A 17905-nucleotide genomic window follows, 5' to 3' on the forward strand; every position below is an offset into this window, starting at 1 on the left:
GGAGAGAGGGAGACAAATTCAGGAGAAGAGAGGGAAGGAGAAGAGATAGACGGTAAAAAGCAGTAGATTTAATCTAGACTTGTTATTTTATTATTTGCATACAAGTGATGGCTCTAAAAGTTCTGACCTGGAACGTGAACGGACTCAACAATAAAAATAAAAGGAATCAGATTGCGCATATTCTACTAAAAAGGAACCTTGACTTAATCTGCCTACAAGAGACTCACGTAATAAGAAAGCGTAAGAGAATTCTAAGCAATAAGAGATTAGGATTGGATTTTGTGGCTTCAGATAGTTAAGAAATGAGGAGTGGTTCTATATATAAAGGAAAAACTTGATCCAAAATTACTGTATAAAGATGAACAAGGGAGAATGATTGAGGACTTCCGGTGGGGCGCGGACCTGTTGCAGGCGAGGGTTTTTTCCGGAGAGAAAGCCCTAGCTTTTTTGGCCGAAAAAAGGGGGTTTTAGGGCGAAAAAAACCCCCGCTGATCCTCTGGAGGGTGTCTGGAGGTCTAGGTTCCCGGCGGTGCCAGAAAGCTGTTCGTCCGGTCGCCAGGTAGCCTCTGAAAAAGAGGTGAAGAGTGCGACGGAACGCGCAGCGGGCAATCGGGCAGCCATTGCAGCGGCTAACTAGCGAAGCCCTGAGACTGCAGGGAATAGCGCTCCGCTCTCGACACAAAGAAATTCGGATTCGTAACACCTAATTTGCAAGTCTTGGTGAGCTAAAACAACAAGGAAGTTTCTGAATAAAAAGAGAAGAATCCGAGCTCAGCGGTTGTCTGGCATCATAAAAGAAAGACGCAGCGCTGTATGCAGAGTCTAAAGCGAAAGTAAGTTGCCGCTAGCGGTTACTGTTTCCGTCTCCCCAGTAACTTGTGGAACTAAGTTTCTTTTCCAAAGATAGAGGAGAAGGGGGAGCAGAGGAGTTTTGGGATAGAACAGAAACCCCAGCTGATATTACATTTGAGACAACAGAACACAGAGAGGACTACCTGTTATTGTTTCCGTAATTAAACTACCACGTCAAGAGGAAGCTCCGGCGCCATATTAACTCGGAGCTCAGAAGAATCTCCGACTCCGACACCATATTAAGGGACTCCAAAAGGCATTCAGATAGAGAAGACAAGAGTATATGGACGTTTTTTTTTTCTTGGTAGGTTTTAGGGAGTTTCCTTTCCCTTTTCTGAATAAGACTATTAAAATTAAAATTAAGGTGAACAGTTGAAGGAGAGTAGTGGACACAATTATTTAAGAACTCTCTTCCTAAGGTCGGTAGGTTTCGATTCCCCCCAGTGGTCTGAGTGAAATACTGCATCTCAATGTTGAAATTCTTGGTGGAGCCAGTCTAAGCTTTGTGAAATTAACTGAACAATAACTGCTTTTGAGAAACTTCTCTTAATGGACTAAACTCTTTGAACTGCCCAGCATTAAAACATATATATAAGGGATAAGTAAAATAAACACAGACAATTACAGTTATTTTGGAAGCCAAATATGGAGCATATTAGAAACCAAAGCTGACCTCCTTTCTTTATTTCTGATATTTCTGATATCATCTCCTGGACTATATTTGAACTTTATTTGAACTTTATTTGGTTATACAAACCAGATTTGGGATTGGAAAATCAGTGTATTATTTAACCAACGCTCTGGAAGGATTAGCCCGAATAGGGGCAAGAAGAACACAGAAGGACACAGACAGAGGCGACAAATTACAAACTTCCCTTAATATTTAGGGGGGGGGACAGAAAACAACTAACGATAAGACTTTGGGGGTGAAAGGCCAAAGAAGCCAAGTTCTGTAAATTTTTCTTCTAGGTTGTTTTCTCTGTACTCCCTGTTTATTGGTGGTTATTCTAACAATAATTACTGCAATTGTGGCTGTAACTGTATAGCAAATAAGCAGTGTAAATATCTGATACTTCGATATTCAAGTAAATGTCGCACACACAGAAAAAAGGAGCAGAGGGGGGGGACTCCAACAGACAGGAGAGCTTCAAGGCAAGAAACAGAATTTAGAACAGAAATATTGAAGATGTTTGCAGAAATAAAACAAAGCGAGAAAAATCTAGAGACAAAATTAGAACAGGTAGATAATAATATTGGGAAGATGGATAAAAAGATTGAGGAGACAGTTAGTGAACTGAAAGGACAGATCAAAGAGGTCTCAAGGAGAGTGGATGAGGGATTAAAGAAGTCAAAACAGGAAATGAAAGATGAAGCGGGAAGAAGAGAAGATGAAAAATGAGATTGCAGATTTAAATAGAACACAGGAAGAATTAAAAGACTCTATTGCAATGAATGAACTAAAACAGAGAGAAGTGAATTTAAGACTGAGGCAAGTACCGGAAATACAAAACGAAAATATAAAAGAAAGACTGATAAAGGAAATTGTGCAGTGGATGGAATTGTCGGAGGAAGAAGTCGCGAAGACAATACAAAATGCATTCAGAATGAAAATTAAAACAAATAAGTTAAAGAAATTCCCGGGTGACTGTTTAGTAACATTCAAAGATAGAGAAATGAGGAATCTGATTCTGCATAGGAACAGAGAGAAGAGATTATACATTGACGGGAACTACATAATCATATTCAAAGATATCCCAATAAGGTTGTTGAAACGAAGAAAAGCCTGCAAACCACTGGTGCAATTGCTTAAGAAAAATAAGATTGATTTCAGATGGGAATTCCCCGAAGGAGTCTCTTTCTTCTACAAAGGAGTAAAGAGAAGATTAACAAGTCCTGAGGAAATAGGAAAATTTACAAGAAGATACAAAGAACTACAGCAAGGAGAAGAAGAGACCAAAGGAGCAGAAGGAGGATTAAGATTGAGGGAGGATTCCGAAGTAGGAGGAGAAGAAGAACAGACCGGGAGAGAATCAGAAGAAGAGGAAGAAGAAGAAGAAGGAGAAGAGATAGAAAGACTATAAAGACTATAAAGCAAATTAAAATCTAAATAGCGGTAAGAAGAATGACGTTAAAATCATGGAATTGGAATATTAATGGAATGAATGATAAGAAGAAACGGAACGGAATCGAACACATCCTAAAAAAGAAAAACTTGGACATCATATGCCTACAAGAAACGCACGTGGCCAAAAAACATAGAAAAATTCTGATTAACAAAAGGTTAGGGAATGAATTCATATCCTCAGACAAAGAGAAAAAAAGAGGCGTTGTCTTATATATCAAAAATAAAATTGAATCTCACCAACTATTTAAGGATGAAGAAGGGAGAATTATTGCGGTTCAAATTAATTGGCAAGGGGGGAAAATGATAATTGTTGGGATATACGCACCAAATGGGAATAAGACAGAATTCTTTAGATTGCTGGAAGAGAAGTTATTTGAGTACATGGAGCAGAAAATTATAATAATGGGAGAAATGAATGGTGTGGTCTCAACAGAAATGGACAGATTAAGGAAAACAAAGAATAAAGAAGGGAAATTACCTAAAACTTTTTTTATGATGATGAAGAATTGTAATTTGGTAGACATCTGGAGGCTTAGGCACCCATTGGAGAAGCAGTTTACTTACCATTCAGAACCGAACCAATCGTTTTCTAGAATAGATCAAATATGGGTTTCGAACGAGCTAACCCCAAGAATTCAAAAAATTGAAATACAGGCGAAGGTGATTTCAGATCACAATCCAATAGAAATGGAGTTAAAAGGTTTTGAAGAGCGAACTTTTAGGTGGAGATTGAATGATAATTTATGGGATGACCAAAAGTTCATGGAAAAATCACAAAAAAACCTAACTGAATTCTTCATGAATAATATGGACAAAGGGACAAAAATGAGCGTGGTGTGGGACGCAAGTAAGGCAGTGATGAGGGGCCTCTTTATTCAACAGAACGTATGGAAAAGAAATAACAAAGAGAAATGGACAAAAGAGATCCTTAGATTATGGACTATGAACAAAAATTGATTAAAAAACCCAATAATGAGAAGATAATGCAGGAAATAAAGATTCTTCAAACTCAATTTGCGATGTTAATAAATAAAGAGGTTGAATGGAACATTAAAAGATTAAGACAAAAAAAATTTGAGTTTGCTAATAAATCAGGAAAATGGCTTGCTTGGCAGGTTAAGAAAAGAAAAGAACAAAATACAATTAGCAAAATTGAGGTAAACGGAGAAGAAACAACAGAACCGAAGGAAATCAGGAGAGCATTTGTGGATTTTTACAAGCAATTGTATAGGAATAAAGAAAGGAATAATAAGAAGAAAATAGAAAGATATTTGAAAGAAAAAATGGTGAGGAAGATTCCGATAGACCAAAAAGAACAGCTGAATGCCCCAATATGCAAAGAAGAGGTAGAAGAAGTTATAAAAGAGTTAAAAAGAGGGAAAGCACCGGGGCCGGATGGGTTCACTTCTAGCTATTATAAAAAAATGAGAGATACACTGATGGCCCCCTTGATCAAAGTAATGAATAACATCTTAAAAGAAAAGGACATTCCAGGAACATGGAAAGAGGCATTTATTACAATAATACCAAAACAAGATTCGGATCCTACACAAGTTAAGAACTATAGACCTATCTCGCTATTAAACATAGATTATAAGATCTTCGCAGGAATTTTAGCCAAGAGATTAAAAAAGATACTGATAAAGATTATACATAAAGACCAAGAGGGTTTCCTACCGGGCAGACAAATAAGGAATAATATAAGAAATATAGTTAATGTTATCGAATATCTGTCCGATAGATGTGATAAACCAGCAAGCCTAATATTTGTGGACGCGGAGAAAGCTTTCGATAATGTAATTTGGGAATTTATGTTGAAAAATTTGGAGGTCATGGAGGTGGGTCAAGAATTCTTTAATGGTATTGAAGCAATTTAAACAGATCAGAAAGCAAGATTGATAGTAAATAACATCATTACGGAAGAAATAAAAATATGCAAAGGTACAAGGCAGGGATGTCCACTCTCGCCATTACTATTTATAGTGGTCTTGGAAGTTCTACTAAATGCAATTAGACAAAATAAGCAAATTAAAGGGGTGACATTAGGGGTAAATGAATATAAAATTAAGGCCTTCGCAGATGACGTGGTTCTGACTGTGGAAGAACCTACAGAAAGTATAAAGGAGATTTTAAACGAAATGGAACAATTCGGGAAAATAGCAGGATTCAGATTGAATAAGAAAAAGACCAAAATGATAGTTAAAAATATGGATCGAGATAAGATTGAACTATTACAACAAAGAACGGAGATTGAGGTAGTAAAGAAGATTAAATATTTAGGAATCTGGCTTTCTGACAAGAACATAGATTTATATCAATATAACTATATCCCTGTATGGAAAGGTGTAAAAAGAGATTTGGAGATTTGGGCCAGAATGAAATTATCATTCTGGGGAAGAATATCGATGGTAAAAATGATGGTGCTTCCTAAGTTGTTATTCTTATTCCAAACGATACCCATAATTAAAGGCACAAAATTTTTTAAAGAGTGGCAAAAGGTGATCTCAAGATATGTCTGGGAAGGGAAGAAGCCTAGAATTAAATTTAAGTTATTAACAGACACAAAAGAAAGAGGTGGCTTCTCCCTACCAGACATGAGACTCTATTACGAGGCAGCATGCTTGTGCTGGTTAAAAGAATGGGTAAAGTTGGAAAATAAGGAATTATTAGATCTTGAAGGGTTTAACAACAAATTTGGGTGGCATGCGTACCTATGGAGTGACAAAAAGAGGGTACATAAGGGATTTACAAATGGTTGTGTTTTTGTTTTTTTTGTTTTTGTTTTTTGTATTTTGTATTTTCTGTCTTTGAAACTTTAATAAATATCATTAAAAAAAAACAAGGGAGAATGATTGTAGTGCAGATTATGTCTCAAGGAGTAAAGATTATTGTCGTCGGACTATACGCACCTAATGACAGAAAAGCAGTCTTTTTCTCTGAATTAGGTAATAAGTTAACAGAGTGGATGGATCAAAAAATGATAGTGATGGGTGACTTTAATGGAGTGGTGTCACCGAACCTGGATAGATCAACAAGAAAACAAGAGATTAAGGAAGGCAAGTTACCGCAGACATTTTTTGATTTGGTTGATAATATAGGAATAATTGACGAGTGGAGATTCAAAAACCCTACTGTAAAATAATATACTTTCTTCTCAAATCGTAACCAGAGTTGGGGGAGAATAGATGGTATTTGGATCACTAAGGAATTGATACAGAATTTAATCAAATCTGAAATTCTCCCACAGACTATATCTGATCATAACCCAGTATATTTAGAGTTAAAGGGTAAAGAGACTAGAGTATTTAGATGGAGAATGAACGAATCTCTATTTAATGATCAAAAGATAGTGATTAAGGCAAAAGAAACAATTGAAGAGTACTTTAAGTGGAATTTAAATAAAGGGACAGCTTTAGCAACGGTTTGGGACGCAGGGAAAGCCGTCATGAGGAGCTTTCTAATTCAGAAAAACAGTCATCAAAGAAAAGAAAAAGAGAAAAAGAAGGAGGAGCTCTTGGTACAGTTAATGGAGAATGAAAGACAATTAACTACTAAGCCAGGTGTTGAGACTATAAAACAAAATATAAAGTTATTACAAGCCCAATTTTCTATGATAGTAAACCAGGAGATTTAGGGGAAAGTTAAAATGTTGAAACAGAAGAGTTTTGAATCTGCTAATAAAATAGGAAAATATTTGGCCTGGCAACTAAGAGAAAGGAAAAAACAAAATACGATATGTAGGATAAGGGATGGAGATAAGATAGTGGAAGACCCAAATGAAATAAAAAGGTTGTTTCAGAAATACTATAAGGATCTATATAAAAGAGATAAGGAGTCAGGCCATGATATAGAACGCTATCTGAAAGAACATCATTTACAACAGATATCAACCGAAGAAAAAGAATTATTAAATCAGCTGATTACAGAGGAGGAGGTAAGGAAGGCAATATCAAAGATGAAAATTGGCAAAGCGCCGGGGCCAGATGGTCTGTCAGCCAAATATTATAAAGTATTAAGTGATCAAATAAGCCCAACCCTATGTGAAGTGATGAACAATACTTTAAAAGAAGGGAAGACCCCGAACACCTGGAAGGAAGCCTATATGACACTAATTCCTAAAAAAGATGTGGATGCTTTAGAGGTGAAAAACTATAGGCCGATTTCGTTATTAAATAACGACTATAAATTGTTTGTGGATGTAATGGCAGAAAGATTTTAAAAAGTACTAAATAACAGAATCCATAAAGATCAAACGGGCTTCCTTCCAGGGAGACAATTGAAGGATAACGTAAGAAATGTGATAGATATCATTGAATATTTGGAAACCAGAATAGACAAACAAGCCGCTTTGATTTTCATTGATGCCGAAAAGGCCTTCGATAACGTTTCTTGGTGCTTCCTGATAGAAAATCTAAAAACGATGGGGCTGGGTGAAAGATTTAGAAAAGGTATAGAAGCTATCTATAATGAACAAAAAGCTAAGCCTGTCCGCTGCTCCCAGAGCTGCGGGGGGGAAATCATATTTTTTTCCTTGATTCCCCCCCTGGAAACTAGGGGCGAAAAATACGGTAAGTTAAAGATTTATGCAGATGATATCCTATTATTATTTACAAACCCCTTAGAGGGTGTAAGAGAATTTATGATAATCCTGAAGAACTTTAAAGAAGAGTCGGGATTGGGAGTAAATTTGGAGAAGTCTGAAATCTTATTTGGGGATGTAAATAAAGAGGAGAAGAAGGAAATTACAAAAATGACAAAGATGGATATCAATAGGAAAAAAATTGAATACTTGGGGGTAAATATTATTTAAAATAGTGCTAGGATTCCAGATGTAAATTACAAAGAAGAGTGGAGAAAGATCAAGAAGGATATAAAATCATGGAAAAATAAGTATTTATCTATTATAGGTAGGGTTAGAGTAGTTAATTTTTTTAATTTTTTTAATTTTTTAATTTTTTTTTTAATTTTTTAATTTTTTATTTTTTTATTCTTACTGTAATAATAACTGTTCTCCTTCTTATCTTCTTTTACGCATATAGGAGGTATTTCTTTGGAAAGACTATCCACGAGGAATTGTTGGTATCCTTGGTCTCCTTGAACCCCTGGAATTCCTTGATCATGATGAAGTTGATGTTAACCCTGATGTGCATCTTGACCTTGAGGAGACCAATGACCAAAGAAAATGTTTTTGTAAAGCATGCTAAGCGGATGTTTCAAATATATGGCGAAAATGTCACCCTTTATTATGAACACCCTAGAAAGGTAGCTGACATGTCCCTCATCCCAGGACTAATCAGGGACCCTGTGTTTGTCTTTTTTACCGTTATCATCTCCACTGGGGATGCCCACCAGGGTATTTGGGGCTCTAAGAGTCTGTGGTACTTATCCCAGACCTTGTATAATGAAATTCTGACTATATGATTTAAAAAGTCCTTATGCACTGCCACTTTGTTGTATGTTAGGTAGGCGTGCCATCCAAACCTCGTATTCCAACCTTCTAAATCTAATATATCAGCCTTCTTCAAGAAGGTGGGGTTGTTTTAAATGGTTGTTAAATGTGTTATGTTGATTTAGATTTTGTATTTGTGGGCTGGAGTGTTGTTTCAGGGCTCTTGTATTGTTTATTAGTGTGCATACATTGGTCTTGTGGCTATTTTTAGTATGTTTTTATTATTTTAATTTATATTATGTTCTGATATTTTTATTATGAATTTTGTGCAGTGAGTATTCTTATTATTTATTTTGTGCTTCGTATACTTGGTGTTGTGAACCACCCTGAGATTCAAAATCAATAAAATCAACAATCAAAAACAACATCAACAAGAAACACAACAACAAAAAGGTTTCCTACCGCTGTGTACGGAGGGTCGTGAGGGCAGCACCACTCCTCTTGGTTGATCCTGATGGTGTTGATGTTCTAGGCGCTGGTCCAGACTGGATCCCGCGGAGAGCAGAAGATGGTATCTCTGCAGCACAACTCTGGTGTCCACGTTGCCTTGGCGCTACTCCGGATGTTCTGTCAGGAGGAGAAAGGGGCTCCTTGAGAAACGTCCCATCCAAACAGCCCACCAGATGTCCCAATAGCACACCAGATGCCTCACTCACCTGGCATGCAGCTCAGGAAGTCCTGTGGGTAAGGTTCCCTGCGAAAACAGTGGAGCAGCCTCCTCAAAAAGCGCTGGACCCTGCCTGTCTTCTGATGTTCATCGGCCCGCTGCATGATGTTCAGGCAGCTCCTCCCTGTCTGCCTGAGCCCTTCTTCCTCGTGCTGCTGCATCTCTTCCAGCCCTGAGTGGCAAGGGAGAAAGGTTGAGCAAGGCGAAGAGGCACAGGAAAAGAGCCATCCATCAACAATATGAAAACAGCCGTCAGGTGTGTTTGTGTGTGAGAGAGAGCAGTGAAGTCACATTCCAATTCTCTTTGCATGTTCATCTTGTGGCACCTCAGTCTGAACATACATCTGAGAATTTGCCTTCCCCTGAAGACCTTTCTCAGCAGAAGCATCCCTCCCTGCCCTCCATACGTCTCACTCACATGTTCCATAGGATGCCATGTCTTGATTGTGGATGAAACTGGCATCCTGGAAAGCCAGATGACCTAGAGGGGGGGGGGCAAGAAAAGGGACGTCATCTCGGTGCAAAGCAAGCAGAGACAGAGGCAGCTCAGCAGGAGGACAGGTATGCTCTGCTGCGTCTAGAGGCCGCCACCCTCACGGAGCACTCAGAGCAAGATCTGGGCACAGATGGAGGCCTACCTAGCAGGTGGCCTGGGGACATGTCCATCCTCCCTGCCATTGTTACCAAGACGTTTCTGTCCATCCCTACCAGGGAATAACGTTGCTTGACTTACCCAGAAGCAGAGCTGCCACCCTGGAGACCGCTGGCAGCCTGTTGGCAGACGGCTTCGTACAAGATAAGGCAGCACTCCGAAGGATGTCCTTGCTGAAGGTCTCGCTCTGTGGGCAAAGACAAAGGAGAAGTGGCATCAGAGAAGCTTGAGAGCGCAGCAGAAGAGCCTTGCACTCCCAGAGACATGCCTGGGCAAAGCTGCCAACAAAGCAGAGAGACCTTACCATATGCTTGGCAGCCTGGTGGAGAGCAAAGTGGAGGCTAAATTTGTTGGAACGAGCCCACCACTTGACTTCTGGGGCTAGATGGGAAAGAGCCCTCCTTGCGGCCTGCAACGCAAGAAGAGAAGAGGGTTACAAATTGCAGTACATAGTCTCGGAAGCTCCTGAGAACAATCCCTCCCTCCTACTGCATAAGTCCACCTCTTTGGCCCTCACCTTGGCCACTTCGTCCTCGTCTTCGAGGTGAATGAGGACCACAACCAGTTCATGAATGGCTTCCTCTTCTGTTGTTGTAATGGGAAGTCTTTGGTCTCTCACCCAGCCCCGAAGCAGCCCCAGATGTTCGATGGCTGATGCCCGGACGGATGCTTCCTCCTATAGGCAGAAAATATCAGAGGTTGTGTTTCTCATCAGATCACTTTCCAGAGGAACACCCTCCTGAAGCCAGAACATCTCCGCTGCATGCCAGTCTAAACCCCACCCTTCCTCTTCCAAAGCATTCCTCCACCAGCAGGTGTGATGTCATGTTTCCCCTCATACTCACATGGGCAGCCAGGCCGCAGTAGGTTTCTGCCAGCATATTCAGGTCTTCCTCTCCCAGCTCCCTAGAATGGTAGGCTTTGTCTACCACCTCTATCAATTCTGGGAGGACATCAGCTTCTACGTAAGACAGGGACTCCAGCAGCAAGAGCCGCAGAATCGAAGGGTCCTACACAAAAGAGAGAATCTTTTCAAAGGTCTGAAAGGCCTCATGCCTTTTAGCACAGGCCCTTCAGTATTGTGCCAGCAAAAGAGTGCTGGGCCATGATTAGAATCGAGATCTGTACCTCCCCTCCCTCCCTCTGAGCATCACTTGCCATGTCAGAGTCCAGAAGCAGGGATATCCCTCTGACGCTGAGCTTCCGGACTTGCAGGTAGTTGTGTTCCAGCCAGCTGAGGAGCCGCTCCAGTGTATCTTCACAGGGATAGACCTCCAGACGGCAGTTGAGCAGCTAAAGAGGCCCAAAGAGAAAGAAACCCTTCAGTGATGAGAGGCTGAGGCACGTTCTCCTTTTACCCACCATTTGCAATTCTGCACAGAGCAAACCCACTGAAGTGAATGGACCAAAGTTTGCCATGTACATCAAATCCAATGGGTCTACTCAGGCTCAAAGTAGCCCAACACTCGGCAGAAACCAAGCCAGGGCCTCCTTGCTGCACCCATTTCCTCCCGCGTCAGTCCCCCTCACCTCAATGTAGATAGCTGCCGCGACTTGTGGCATCCCGGCAAAATCCTGGTCCTCGAGAGCAGCGATGATGCTTTCCACCATGGGAGGGATCCACCAGCTTCGCTTTCCGACAGCTCTGAAATGGAGAAGCAGATCTTGGTAAGGAAGGGAAAGACACCGCAGGAAGCAAACAGGGGCACAGTCTGATCCCGTGCCTTCAGCTCCGTTTGCCAGACCACTGGGGAAGGTCACCGCGTTCTTCCTCTTACCTCACCATGGCAGACAACCCCTGGCTGAAAGTCTCCCGGCAGAAAAGTTGGTCAACGATGGCCGTCTCTACTTCCTCTCCAGTGGTGCCAAGAAGGAGGTGCAGAACTTCCTTAGCCCCTCTGGAACCAAAGCAAGACCAGTTTTACCAGGAGGGTCATTGGCACACACTCAAATTCTTTCCCCATCCTTCCTCCCTAGCAGCCGCCTGAAGGACAGCCTCCCTTGGAAAACCAAGCTGGACTGGAAACCCCCCCCCCCCGAGGTTGAAGGGGAAAGGACTTCATTGGTCCCTTTGCATCACACTACTCACCCGAGGAATTCCTGTTCATAGTGGAAGTTGATAACCATCCCCAGGAGAGCGATCAGCAGCTGTGGGAAGTTCTGGCGCACAGCTGCCTTGTAGTCCTCCATCCTGAGGATGGCGTGCAACAGGCTGGTGAGATGTTGCTGGAAGAGAGAGGGGTGCAAGTCACTTTCTCTGCTTTTCTGCAGAATAAGGGAACCCCTCGATATTACCCTGGGAAGAAGGAAGCCAGAAAGCAGGTGGTTGGTCCTTACCACTTGGGTGGCAGATTCCGCCATGGGGCTTTGGTAAATCTGCTTGGCCATGAGATGAATCAGTTGTTCTGGATTGGCCGATGCCAAAACCTCCTTCCAAACTCCCTCACAGTCTCTGTGAATGCAAAAACAAAAGCAATGGTCAGATTCAAGTCTTCTGCTTGCTGCCATGCTCCAGAGAGAGGAAATGGCAGCAAGGGCTTTCTGAGCAAGCCCTGCAGCTTGCCAACCTTCCCCTTAGCCCAGTACAACCTGGAGGGCTCCATACCTGAAGGGAAGCTGGAGGAGATATTGCACCACTTTCACCAGGTGCTGATGTGACAGGATGGACAAAGCAAAGACGGCCATGTCTCTGCCTTTCACTGCAGGCCCCTGGCTGATCTTAAGGAAGGCCTCCAGCAGCACCTTCACCTGTCAGAGAAAAGGAGAGAGTTGCTTGGAGAGTACAAGGAAGCGGGGCTGTCTGCAGGCAGATCCCTCCATCCCTCATTGAAAGAGGGACCCTTGACCTGTGCCACGACAGCCTCTTCCTTCCAAGGTACCACTCAGGGTCCTGGGGAGTATTGGACCCAGGCAGCTCCAGGGCACCAGTTCCCCTATCCATTGTGGCCCAAGAGAAGAAGCTTGCCAGTCTGCTCCCAGAAGGAGGAGGATTCCCCATCCCTGAATCCATGTTTCTCAGGACCCTTGGCTGAGGTTCTTGCCCTGACATTGCCAGGCCCCTCTCAACTAACATGTGTCCTGGCCACCCAATGGCATGAGATTGCCTCCCCTACACCAAGCAGAGAATCTTATTCTCTCCTACCTTTGCAGATGCCTTACCTCCACTTTTGTGCCGCCAAACTGCTTGATGAATTCTTGCAGTAAGTGGGAGATAGCCAGTGAGTTGAAGCTGCTCTCGACAACCAGGTCTCTGGCCAGGAAGCACATGGCCTCCAAGAGCTGCTCCGCACGGAGAAAGGCGCCAAAGACCTGAAGCGAGAGAGGAAGGTCAGAGATGCCCACAGGGCAGGGCTGGGGAGCAGAAAGCCCAGGTGCTGCCTCTGCAGAACCCAGAACATGTGGCTTGAGAGACAGCGACTTACCCTGGCAAGAGAGCAACAATTATTCATGAACAGTTCAGGAACCGGTCCTCCGGTGGATTTGAGGACCTTCTCAGCTCCGGTGACAAGTATTTGGTTCCTAAACGTTCCTGCCAGTGTCTCTGCAAAGGAAAGCCAAAGGGTTAGTTTGGGTCTTGCTCACCCCCACCCCATGCTGGGATGTATTCTTCCAGTCTTACCTTCGTTGTGCCGCAGGATGGGCAGAAGATGGCAGAGAGCCTCTGCTGCCCTCTGCCTGCACTCCGGGTCTTCATCCAGTGCACAAAGGCAGGAAATCGCCACCAGTTGGCCAAGGGAGGGTGCAGGAAGTGCTTCCGATGGCTGAAAAGAAACCCAGAGAAGGGACTGATAAGAGAAGCAACCCATCACCATTTTCCCTATAGCATTTTTATTAAATCTTCCAAACATTCCAAAACATTTAGCATCCTCTACAGAAAAAAAATGATTTCTTTTTGACTTCCCACCCCTCTTTTCCTAATGTTTGCTTTTCTTATTCTTTTCTCAGCCGTCTTACTCACTATGGCCCGGCTCTGTTCTCCAAATTGAGTATGTGCTGGGATGCCTGATTGTCCCTTGGGCACCTTGCAGGGTGGGCCTAGAAGCAGCAGCCTGAAGGCCTTGACAGCCCTGCATGGTTGCAATGCTTCCCTTCAGTAAAGCCACTTCCAAGCTGCAGAGGAGGTGGGGTTGCGGGCTTCATGCCCTCCCCCCACGTACTCGGGGGCTGGCTTGCAGCCCCCGCAAGAGCACGGAATCCTCGGGCGTGTCATCTCCCTTGCCAGCCAATTGGCTGGCCTGGGAGACATGGCCCGCGCTATTTAGGGCCGGCGCGCCTGAGAATTTCCCTCTTTCTCCCAGTGCCCCAGCTGCTCCGGTTTCCCCACCCTCCCACCCTTTAGATTTGGCTCTTTGACATTGCTATGGACCTCGGTTGGTCGCCGTCAAGGGGCCTGGCAGGAATTTTTTCCACTTGGCAAATTGGCACCAGCCATTTGGCTTTTTGCCTACCTCATAGCAAATCGTCACAACTTCCTCGGCATTGGCAGTTAGGCATTGGTAAGGGTATTGTTATGCAGATGAGTGGGGGGGGAGGAAGCGCCATCACCTTCCCCCATATCGAAGGGTAGTCCAGTAAAGCAGTGTTCCCCAACCTTGGGCCTCCAGCTGTTTTTGGACTACAATTCCCATCATCCTTGACCACTGGTCTTGCTAGCAAGGGATGATGGGAGTTGTAGTCCAAAAACAGCTGGAGGCCCAAGGTTGGGGAACACTGCAGTAAAGGATTCCGTGGGGCGTTGCCCTGTCCGAAGCCTATGGAGGTGTGGGCCTAAGGCACGCCCCTGAGCGGTGACCCCGGGGGAGCTCCTAGTTGATGTACATCAGCAGGACTCCCCCTACTGGTGGTTAACCCTTGCCGGTCTTCTAGCAATCAGGCTGAAGCCGGTTAGTCGATAGGACCAATGCCTAAGCCAATACCGCTCAATTCCTGTAATCAATAAAGTTGTGGCCTAATTTTGCCCATTAACCTAAAATACTGGTGTCCTGTGTCTTTATTTCCATGGGGGAGGCGGGAACTCGCCACGCAACTCACATATTCCTGGATCTTCTGCAGGAGGGCGGAAAGATCTCGGAGCGCCTTCCTTCGGATCTTCCCATTCTTCATCCTTGTGACCACATCCGCAAGTCTGTCCTTCAGCTGGTCCTCGTTGACGCTTTCAGGAGGAAGATCAGCCGGAGAAGCTGTGGTTGGGATGCTGAGGGGAGACAGGAGTAGCACTTTTGTCAAAAGGGTTTATTGCCTCCCATCCTTCAAAGACCCCAACCACCACCACCATAGAAATGGACCGGGTGGTTTTTTTAAAGCAATTGATTATGGGGGAGGGGATTAGCACAGGATCATAGGCGCCGACTCCATGGGGCCTGAGGGGGCCCGAGCCCCCTCAAAAATTCGTTTGGGGGGGCTCAGCCCCCCCAATAATCTCGGGCGGCGGTGGGCGCGTCCGCGGCTTTTATAGGGCGCCCGGCGCGCACCAGCTCAATAACGGGCACCGGTGCGGCGGGGGGCGCCGGGCCGGGGGAGGGGGGCGGCCGGCCTGTCTCCTTGGCAACCCCATTGAGCAGCGCCGGCTCCCCGGGAGGGCCATCCCCCCGCGCCGCCGATCGCCAGCGCCGCCGACGCTGTGGCTGCCCGAGCCCGAGCCCGAGCCCTACCCGAAGCCCGAGCCCGAGCCTGAGCCCGAGCCCAAGCCCGTCAGTCAGGAAGGAAGGAAGGAAGGAGAAATGGGGAGGGAGACGAGGGAGGAAAATTGCGCGCAGGGTGAAGAAAGGAGAAGGGCGAACGAGACGAGCTTCCAACCCAAAAAAGGGCTGGAAGACTGGGAGGATGAAAGATCGGGAAAGAAAGCGACGCCTTCCCCGCCCGCGACGTCGCCCGCTTGTCATTGGCAGCGCAGCGGGCGCCCAGAGGGGCTGGGCACCGGCGCAGGGCCGCTCCGCAGCTGCGGAGGACAGCTGCACGGCTAGCAAGGCGCGCCGCGTAGAGCGCGGCCCTTGTGTGGCCCGGTGGCCAGGCAAGCTCGGGCGGGGACCCCCATGCGAATCTAAGACGGGAGAAGAGGGCAGAGCAAAGGGGGTCCCTTCCCCAACCTCCGGCTCTGAGACTTCCCTGCGCCCCAGAAAAGCGAAAGGATTTTCTCTTCTTTTTTTTTAATAAATATTTTATTAAGTTTTCAAATACAAAGTTAGAAACATACACTGAAGAAAAAAGTAAAAGAACAAGAAAAAGAAAAAAAGAAAAAGAAGAAAAGAAAACCAACCATTCAACACATTTTTTATATAACTAACTGGACTTCCTCGCATCTCCCTTACCCTGCATTCTTTATAATAAAGATATCAGCAAATTATTACCTTGTTTCGTACCTTATTTTGTACTTTTCAAATACTATACCTCTAAATTTAACATACTTTTCATCAATTACTTATATCTTAAATTAAACATAGTATTACCTTAGATTTTGACCTTTTCTTACTTAAAATATAATTTCCTGTTTCCCAAATCTAATTGCTGAAGCTATAGTTTCCGAATCGTGTAAATTTTTAACATTCATACAACTTATATTGTTTTTGTAAATAGTCCTTAAATTTTTTCCAGTCCTCTTCCGTTGTTTCTTCTCCCAAATCTCGGATTCTGCCAGTCATTTCAGCCAGTTCCATGTAGTCCATCAATTGCGTCTGCCACTCTTCCAGTGTGGGCAAATCTTGTGTCTTCCAATATTTTGCGATAAGTATTCTTGCTGCTGTAGTTGCATACATAAAGAAAGTTCTATCCTTCTTTAACACTTTCTGGCCAACAATGCCCAAGAGGAAGGCCTCTGGTTTCTTGGGAAAGGTATACTTAAATACCTTTTTTAACTCATTATAGATCATTTCCCAGAAGGCCTTCACTTTTGGACGAGTCCACCAGAGGTGAAAGAATGTCCCTTCAGCCTCCTTACATTTCCAACATTTATTATCAGACAGGTGATATATTTTTGCAAGCTTGACTGGGGTCATGTACCACCTATAAATCATTTTCATAATATTTTCCTTCAAGGCATTACATGCCGTGAATTTCATTCCGGTGGTCCATAACCTTTCCCAGTCCTCAAACATGATGTTATACCCAATATCCTGAGCCCATTTTATCATGGCTGATTTGACTGTCTCATCCTGAGTGATTTTCTCTTTAACCTGCCCTCCATCCTCTTGCAGAAAACTCTTTGCCTGCCCTGCCCGTATCTCGTTTTTGCTTTTTAATTCCACACACGCACCCTTCGGACTTCGTGGCAATCGGGCGCACGGGTGCGTTTCCTAAGAGAGTGAGGACCCCCGCCTCCTCCCCACCTGCTCCCTCGCCAGCCAGCCAGCCGCGCGCCCTAGCCGGAGAGCCCCGGCCGTCCCCGTCGCGCAATCGGCTGGATCTCCCTTCAGCAGGCCGTGCTCACAACTCGGCCCAGGGACCCCCAGCAGCGGATCTCCGGCTCAGCTGAAGAATCCGGCAACAAGCCCCCTCCTCCCCAATCGCTCCGCCGAAATACGCTCCAAAACCCCCCAGATAGGCCGCCGGCCGCCAAGTCTAGTGGCGCCCTGAGCGAGGGTCTCTCCCCAACACCGCCACCTCGAACTGCGTTCTCCCGGCTACCCGAGCGAACCAGCGGCAGGACCCCGGTATGGGCCCCCCCAATATTTTTTATAAGTCGGCGCCCCTGCACAGGATTACCTTGGAGGACGATCCTCCCCATCTTCCAGGCTGATTTCCGATATTTTATCTTCATCAAAATCAGTTTCCTGTCCATGAGAAAAGAGAAACAGGAACGTCAGAATGTGAAGAATGGATCAGACCCATTCATGTTTTTGTGTTCATCAGGAAAGCACAGACGAGGTAGGTTGGGAAACAAACTGAAAATCTCTGGCCTCCATTTCCTTAGAGACCTTATTCACACTTCTATTCATTTAAGCCTTCGGTTAAGAGTTTGGGTGTAATCCTTGACACCTCCCTTTCCACGGAGGCGCAGGTTACAACAGCCAAGGCGACATTTTTCCACCTTCGGCTCATCAAGCAGTTGGTCCCTTACCTTTCCTGCCCCAACCTGGCCACAGTGATCCATGCAACGGTCACCTCCAGGCTTGACTACTGTAATTCGCTCTACGTGGGGCTGCCCTTGAAGCTGTCCCAGAAACT

The 17905-nt window shown here is 44.6% G+C and overlaps 2 protein-coding genes across 3 annotated transcripts in view; both read right to left on the bottom strand.

Moving 5' to 3' along the window:
• The window catches only part of LOC310711927 (procollagen-lysine,2-oxoglutarate 5-dioxygenase 1-like), a 174431-nt gene that overhangs the window by 103649 nt on the left and 52877 nt on the right, over positions 1 to 17905 (bottom strand). The window lies entirely within an intron of this gene.
• The window catches only part of LOC310711844 (uncharacterized protein), a 38849-nt gene continuing 28913 nt past the window's right edge, over positions 7970 to 17905 (bottom strand). Inside the window, exons 2-20 of one of the 2 annotated variants that reach the window (XR_014528655.1) lie at positions 17444 to 17511; positions 14777 to 14939; positions 13365 to 13506; positions 13168 to 13286; positions 12905 to 13054; positions 12351 to 12493; positions 12083 to 12197; positions 11835 to 11971; positions 11524 to 11643; positions 11276 to 11390; positions 10904 to 11038; positions 10591 to 10755; positions 10263 to 10421; positions 10050 to 10154; positions 9827 to 9932; positions 9512 to 9574; positions 9083 to 9265; positions 8829 to 8993; positions 7970 to 8133 (exon numbers count right to left, since the gene is read on the bottom strand). Coding sequence is in view for 1 of the 2 variants with exons in the window: in XM_083514223.1 (XP_083370349.1) it covers positions 8980 to 8993; positions 9083 to 9265; positions 9512 to 9574; positions 9827 to 9932; positions 10050 to 10154; positions 10263 to 10421; positions 10591 to 10755; positions 10904 to 11038; positions 11276 to 11390; positions 11524 to 11643; positions 11835 to 11971; positions 12083 to 12197; positions 12351 to 12493; positions 12905 to 13054; positions 13168 to 13286; positions 13365 to 13506; positions 14777 to 14939; positions 17444 to 17511 (2202 nt within the window). In the remaining variant the exon portion in view is untranslated. Of the gene's footprint in view, positions 8134 to 8621; positions 8994 to 9082; positions 9266 to 9511; positions 9575 to 9826; positions 9933 to 10049; positions 10155 to 10262; positions 10422 to 10590; positions 10756 to 10903; positions 11039 to 11275; positions 11391 to 11523; positions 11644 to 11834; positions 11972 to 12082; positions 12198 to 12350; positions 12494 to 12904; positions 13055 to 13167; positions 13287 to 13364; positions 13507 to 14776; positions 14940 to 17443; positions 17512 to 17905 lie in introns of those variants that run through there. The other variant, XM_083514223.1, reaches the window with a different exon arrangement.

Source organism: Podarcis liolepis (assembly GCF_965112155.1).
Source record: "Podarcis liolepis genome assembly, chromosome: 7".
NCBI lineage: Eukaryota > Metazoa > Chordata > Lepidosauria > Squamata > Lacertidae > Podarcis > Podarcis liolepis.